The 7,262-nt window shown below is 41.6% G+C and overlaps 1 protein-coding gene across 1 annotated transcript in view; it reads right to left on the bottom strand.

Moving 5' to 3' along the window:
- The window catches only part of Traf6 (TNF receptor associated factor 6), a 12,242-nt gene extending 7,811 nt beyond the window's left edge, over positions 1 to 4,431 (bottom strand). The window contains exons 1-2 of the mRNA XM_004627039.2: positions 4,113 to 4,431; positions 690 to 840 (exon numbers count right to left, since the gene is read on the bottom strand). Of these exons, the coding sequence (XP_004627096.1) occupies positions 690 to 840; positions 4,113 to 4,414 (453 nt within the window). The 5' untranslated portion in view covers positions 4,415 to 4,431. The remainder of the gene's footprint in view (positions 1 to 689; positions 841 to 4,112) is intronic.
- Positions 4,432 to 7,262: the final 2,831 nt, after the last annotated feature.

The following is a 7,262-nucleotide window of genomic DNA, read 5'->3' as shown; positions in this document are numbered from 1 at the left end:
GCTTAGCTTGTTCTAAGTAGGTGCTTTAGACCACTGAGCCATCTCACCAGCCCCAGAATTCAGTACTATTTTAAAAGAGCCACTTTCTCACAATGGACTAAATAAAAGGGACACACTGTAAACCTGCCTTAAACACTTGATTTTAAATATAATTAAAAATATTTATTTCTGGTAAAAGTCACCAAATTAAGAATTGATTTATTTTAATTTAAGAACATATTCTTATATTATCTGGTACTTTCAGTTCATATCAAATGAGCACATCATTTCGTTCATAATAAAATGCACAATTCAGAAAAACAGAAAAAAGTCCAGTGAAGGTACGGACACAATAGTTACATGGGGCTCACTGTGTATTCCAAACGAAAGCCCTGAGGTTACTGTATTAAAACATGACACCTGAATTCAAAGTGCTCTCCTTCAGTTTTATTCTACATAATACCTACCCCCCTCAAATTTGTAGAACACTGATTTTTTATTCTTGCTGGGGAAGCTAGAGTAAAATGAATTACAAATTCCTAGTTTCTTATATTCATATTTAAAAATGGAAGGGTTAATATTCATTCAGCACAAATTTAGAAGCCAGTCATCAAAGTCTAAGTACTAGAAATACACAAATGAACACAGCACGATCATGTTCTTCAGAACCGCTGGCATGCATACCACCAGCCAGGGAACAGTGTCAGTACCTCTAGGTGCCTCAGCTCCATCTTGTGCAAACAGCCCTCATTTGGGCACTTCACCGTGAGAGAAAGAATCTCGCGTTTTGCAAAATTGTCAGGAAAGAGCTGATTTTCCAGCAGTATTTCATTGTCAACGGGACATTTGTGACCTGCATCCCTAAAAGCAACGAGATGTATTAAATCAGCCGATTTAAACATTCACATTCTATAAACTGACTTTAATTTATCATACAAAATAAGATTGACATAGTATATTCCATAATAACACCAAAATAAACTCTTCTATGGATAATTTATGAACTGAGATTTTAGATTGTGGGGTACATTCCAGCTCAAAAATGACAAGCGCTTATTGCATACAACGGTGTTTTGATGGGCATATGATGATGTGACAGTAAAGAACGGGAAAGCTGACGGTGTGGCTGGCCTCCATACGACAGCAGTGCCCTAGTAAGATGGACCACACCGCCCCCAGCACTGGTACCGTGTCTCTAGCACATGCTCAGCCACAGTGAAGCTTAATGCTACGAGGTCTCCCACCAGGTGCCTTGGATCACACTTCCCACTGATCAGTCTGTCTGCCTGCCTCTCATCTTATAATGGGAAAAACCATCTGTGAGCTTAGCAGGGGTCCCGTCATTCCTTTAGGTTTTGGGATGTCTCAACCTTTAGTCATAATGTGTGACAGGCTAGATTGGCTTTGGGAACCTTCAGCAATCACTCAAACCCTGCCTGAGCACCTCTTCTGTGCTCAAGAGCAACGGCTGATGAGGCAGACAAAAAGGTGACTGGAAACCAGGGCTGTCCAGTGCTTTATACCTCAGAAAGGTGAGAGACAAGGGTAATCTTATGGTCCTTTTCTCAGATAGCATAATTATTACACTGTCAAATACAGTCTAATAACACAAGAAGTAGTAAGCAAATTTAATGATATATACCCCAAGCTAAAATATCTAAGTGATATATATCTTCTAAAAGAAAAGACTTACAAAGTAAACTAAAAATTACTATCCAAAGTAGTACCGACTACTGCAAAAGAAAATGGATTTAAATTGAGAATTATTTTAATTCCTTGAATGACTATAACCAGTGAAAAATTTTACAGCCTCTCCTTCAAAAACATTAGACACAAAAGAGGTGGCCATTTATAGCTCAGAGGTTGGTAGTGGGGGAAAAGCCTAGGATTTCCGTTTGTAAGTTTTACTTCCTTTTCATACCACTGTCCCACTACTTTCAAACATATTCTGCTAATAAAAAGATGCTAAAGATTAACTACCTTCCTGTGCATGGGTGACACTTGATAAAATACACATCTACCTACAGGAAAATCAACAATTCATTGTACTTTTTTAAAAACCTAAGTATAACTAAATATTGTTAGATTAAAAAAAAAGTCGGCCCTGTAACACTGTTCTCCTGTACACACTAACCTAGTGATGGTGAACCTCTGAGAGCTTCCAATCAAACAAACACTTACGGCACGCGTGCCATGGTTTCACCCCCCCCCCCCCAACCAGTGGCCTCAACTAGGGGTGGTTTTGCCCCCAAGCGGCAGTGTGGCTCTTGCTGCCGGGGGCAGGTGGACACTACTAGCATCTGGGAGGCACAGACCAGGCGGCTAACGCTCTCACCACACACTGGCCTCTCCACATGAAGGAAAATCTACTCCAACGCAAAGCATCAGCGGCTCTGGCACTGAGAACCAGATCTCGGGAATCCTACTGAAGGCAACAGCTCTCTCCCAAAACTGAAACAGACACACCTTTCTTGGCAGTAAAGCCAAGTCCAAAGAGTTTTCTAGAAAAGTTAGTGTACAGTTGAAAGATAAAGACTTACAAGGCCAATGACTAGTCACGGAAAAATTTAACCTACTTAGGAATGATTTCACTGATATAGTAGATGGCTATTACTGAAGCATGTAGATCCCCTTGCAATGTTTTTTTGGTCCTATAATGAACGGCTTTGTCATACAAAATATTCCCATTTACTTTTGAGTTATAATAAAATGTATCTATTTCCCCAAGAGATGAAGCTGAATGATCTGTGAAAATCCCATACATTTGAGGTAAAACAACCACACTTGCCAACCACCTAAGGTGGGCAGGGTGCTGTTTCTGGCATTTGGGGAACAGCAAGAAATGAAAAAGACTTCTGCTCCCAACAAGCTTCCCTGCCGGTGGGGCAGGCAGATAAAATTACCTCATGTTTTAGAAGGCAAAGCACTGCAAAGAGAAAGAAGAACCTGCCCAAGAAGACCAGGCATGTTGGGGAAAGGAGGACAGAGGCATGCTGCACAGTAAGAGGGTGCCACCGAGCCTGTCAGGGAGGGAAGAGCCATTCTGGAGGGAATTCGGGTGTTCAGACCTAGCAAGCACGCTCCAAGCAGAGAGCAGCCAGAGCAAGTCACAGGGCAAGAGTACACTCGACTTGGTCTACGAACGGCAAACGAAGAATGAATGGAAAGGACATGAACCGAGTAGAGGGGAGGTTGGAACATTAACCATGTGCCGACACAGAGGTCTTGCCAGGGCTCTGGGGTTCATTCCCAGACACCCGTTGCAGTGTGTGAACAGCGGTGCCACCATCTTGCTGTACATAGGTTCACTGCAGATGCTGTTGTGAGCCAGACAGAAGGTGACAGTGCAAGTAGGAAGGTCAGCCAGAGTTGGTGGCGATTCCGAACACATGTGGGAAGCAGTGAAGACAGACCAGATTATGGATATACTGAGTGAAAAAGTAGAGCCTTCACTTTAGGCCTGCCTGAACAGTACTAGTTATTTTACAAGTGCTCACAGAAAATACGCATACACACATACACATACAAGAGCGCTAAGACAATTATACTACTAGTTTCTATTAGTTTGTTGAAAGGAACAGTTTGTGCTTACAATGTTTGATCAAGTTTGCATGCCTGTATCTCGTAATCTGAGCAACTACTATGAAGACAACAATATGTGACAGAATAACCACAGTTAATTTCCTAATACCTTGTTTTGAAATTCTATATAATGGTTTTCACTGTTTCTTCTTTTTTAAAAAAGATATTAAATAGCAACCTTCAACACAGATAAAACCAGAATAACCGATCACTTATAGCATCAGTATTCTCTGTGTGGCTGAGATGACCATATTCCACTAGGATGGTTTAAGGTGCACTAGAAACATCACATAGAGAGTTCTCACCTGGCAAGCACTCAAATCACTTGGGGTAGAAGTGGCCATATGCTTTCTCACTGATCTGACCATCAGGGGAGGGGAAGAGAGAGGGGTCACTTTTCGTGCCACAGTGGGAAATGGCACATGAGTCCTAACTGTAAGCCCTTCTGCCTGCTGTTTTCTCTGTAGCTTTTCACGTCTAAGACTCTCACCAGGATGTGAGTTCTCGCACTTGGCTGCCACAGGACACCGCTCTTCCTTAGGTCCACGTACCGGATTGACTTGATGATGCAGGCCTTGCAGAACCTGTGGCCACACGGTGTCTGCACGGCTTCCCGCAGGGCCATCAAGCAGATGGGACACTCGTACTTGCTCTCCAGGGGCGGGTCAAACTCCACATCATACCCCTGGATCTCTTCCATGAAGGAGCTGGAGAGGGTCCCCGTGCTGGTGCTGGCCGACCCGCTCACGCTGTCATCTTTCAGGACGGCACTGCAGGAGCTGGCCATGGCGGCACAGCAGTCACTTTCAGACTGGCTGGATCCGCAACTGTTTTCACAGTTTAACAGACTCATAGTAACGTGATTATCAACTGCTCTGTGAAAACAGCAAGCAAGGGAAAAGCGCTTTAGCATGCACACACACACCCCTATCTTTATATCTCATCAGTGCAAGCTGCCTATGAATTTATTAGGTGTGTCAATGTTACTTACTGTCTTAGTTACCTTTCTTGTTGCTGACATAAAATACCCAAAGCCTAAAGTTAAAGGAGGAAAAGTCTATTTAGCTCAATTGTGGAGATTTCAGCTTATACTTGGCTGGTTCCAAGGCGGGGCGGGCGGGTTGGTGGAGGGCGTCAGAGGAGAAACAGCTCACAGCAGGCAGAAGGTGGCAATCTACAAGGGACTGTCAGAGACCTTCTTTCCATCCCTTTTATCGTACCAAGGCTACCCACCCTGTGGGCAGGTGGCACTCACAGCCTGGGCGGGGCGGCCTCAATCACAACACTGATCAATGCCAGCATCCCAACCTTGATAACAGCGGCACACACCCTAGATCCAACCACCTCTGAGAAGCCCCACCCATCACCACATGGAGACACAGACCATAACATCTACAAAACAATTTTTTTTAAGTGTTTTGCACCTTGCTTCAGGACTGCTATTTTATGAGTTATCTGATTCCCCCCTTTAAGAATTATTTACCACTGTCTATGCAAAGCACTTAACGCACACAAGGGCTGGGCCCTTTAAGGAGTTTATGATTTGGTAGGATGACAATATAAGATTAAAAAGAAAAAGCACTTCAACTGTAATACTCTTCCATACCATACTGTCTAGTTCCACGTCTGCGGCCTGGGACCGGGTGAGGAACTTTTCATTGTCACACACTCAGGAGTACGTGCAAGATTTCCAGATGGTAGATGTGCATTCAGTGTGTGCTGAAGGACTCAGGCTGCGAAGTTCCCTAAGCATTCTGGGTGGTGCTGGGGAAGGGCGGCGCACAGGCAGCCAGGGCGGCCGCCACTGCGTATGCACATCTGGGCAAGCAACTTACTTGACTGTCTGAGTATTGGTTTCTTTCTCTAGATCTAAAATTCTACCAAAAGGTCAGTGAGGGGAATTAAAAACATGGATCTTTATGTCCTTTTGCCTTTAGCCAGGTCAAGTTACTGTTTCATTATTAATGATTGGAAAAACACATGTGGTTGCCTTGCCTATGAAAAACTATTGGTTTCATGAGCTTGTGGATAGCTTAAGATTCTAAACCTTCTTGGTACTTACAGGAGGAACTAATATCTTTACAATTTTTTATTGGTACATGTTTGCTGTACATGATTACATTCCTCAAGGGAAGTTGGCAAATGTATGTTAACATCTTTTATAAAGATTACACATAACTTTTATTTTTGTATATTTACATTAGGACACATCTGCAGACACAACGGCTACAATCATTGTAGTGAGTTTGTACATGCGTGTAACATTCCTTTCCCCGCCTCTCCTTCTTCCATCTCTTCATTTCTTTCCCTTTTGCAAAAGGTTTTTCTATTATCTATCTATCTACTTATATATTTTGGGTTTCTCCTATAAGAGAAACCATGTAATATTTAAACTTGTGTGCCTGAGCTACTTCACTTAACATTGTGTTCTCAAGATGCAATCATTTTCTTACAAATGACTTTGAATTGATCCTTCTTTATGGCAGAGTACTACTCCATTGTAAGTGTCTTATTATCTTTATTCACCTACTGAGGAACACTTGGGCCACTTCTAAGATTTATGTATTATGAATTGTGCAGGTGTAAATGTGGGTATGTTTGTATCACTGCAACATGATGTCTTGAACTCTTGTTGAGAAGACAATTTCAAGAATAGGTGAGCTGAACAGAATTTCTACTTTCAGTTTTTTGAGGAGTCTCCATACTCATTTTCATAGTTTGTACTTGTGTACACTCCCACCAACAATGTGGGAGGGTTTCTTCTTTTTTTCCCCTGCCACTTTACCAGCATTTGTTATTACCTAAGTTCGTAAGGGTGGCCATTCTTTCTGTAGTATGACAGAATTTCAGTGTTGTTTTAACTTGTACTTCTTTGGTCACAAATGCTAAACTTTTTTTCATGTACTGGCTATTTGTACTTCTAGCTATCTACTTGAGAAGATACAATCTAGAACCTCATCTTTTGCCATGTACTTAAGCCAAAATCAAAATGGATCAAAGATTTAAATGTTACAACACTTAATCTTCTGGAAGATACAGTAGCTAAAACTCTTGAAGACACAGATGGAGGCAAGGACTTTCTAAATAGAATTCCAGGGGCTGGGGAGATGGCTCAGTAGAATAAGCACTTTCCCGGCAAGCGCAAGGGCCTGAGTTTGATCCCTGGTTAAAAAAAAAAAAAAAAAAGAATTCCAATTGCACAAGAACCAACAAATGGAGTCATATCAAATTAAAAAACTTCTGCACCAGAAATGAAACATCCAACAGAGTAAAGAGACAACCTATAAAATGAGAAAAAGAATTTTGCCAGCTATTCCTCAGAGAGAGGACTAATATGTAGAATATATAAAGAACTCAAAAAGATCAGCACCTCCAAAATAAACTATCCAATAAAAATGGGCAACGGAAATGAACAGACACTTCCCAGGAGGAATAATGTCTTAAGCCAATTCACATCCCTGTACCCACATCTCTATTTTAGATAATTACTCTGGAGAAAAGTTCTTAATGTGCTAGATACAGTTCTCGAAGCAGAATATAAACAGAATATTAACTGTCTAGTTAATACAGTAGACAATTATTCCCTGCCTATCTTATGACATATAAACATTTTGGCTCCTAGCTTACCAAATCTAGGATTAAGACAGCAGTCTTCAATCCTTTATCCCTACAAATACCTTATTTATCTTAAAAAGAATTTA

This window comes from Octodon degus, unplaced genomic scaffold (genome assembly GCF_000260255.1).
Source record: "Octodon degus isolate 3935 unplaced genomic scaffold, OctDeg1.0 scaffold00018, whole genome shotgun sequence".
NCBI lineage: Eukaryota > Metazoa > Chordata > Mammalia > Rodentia > Octodontidae > Octodon > Octodon degus.
The sequence above is the reverse complement of the archived record's forward strand: the minus strand, read 5'-3'. Positions and strand labels throughout refer to the sequence as shown.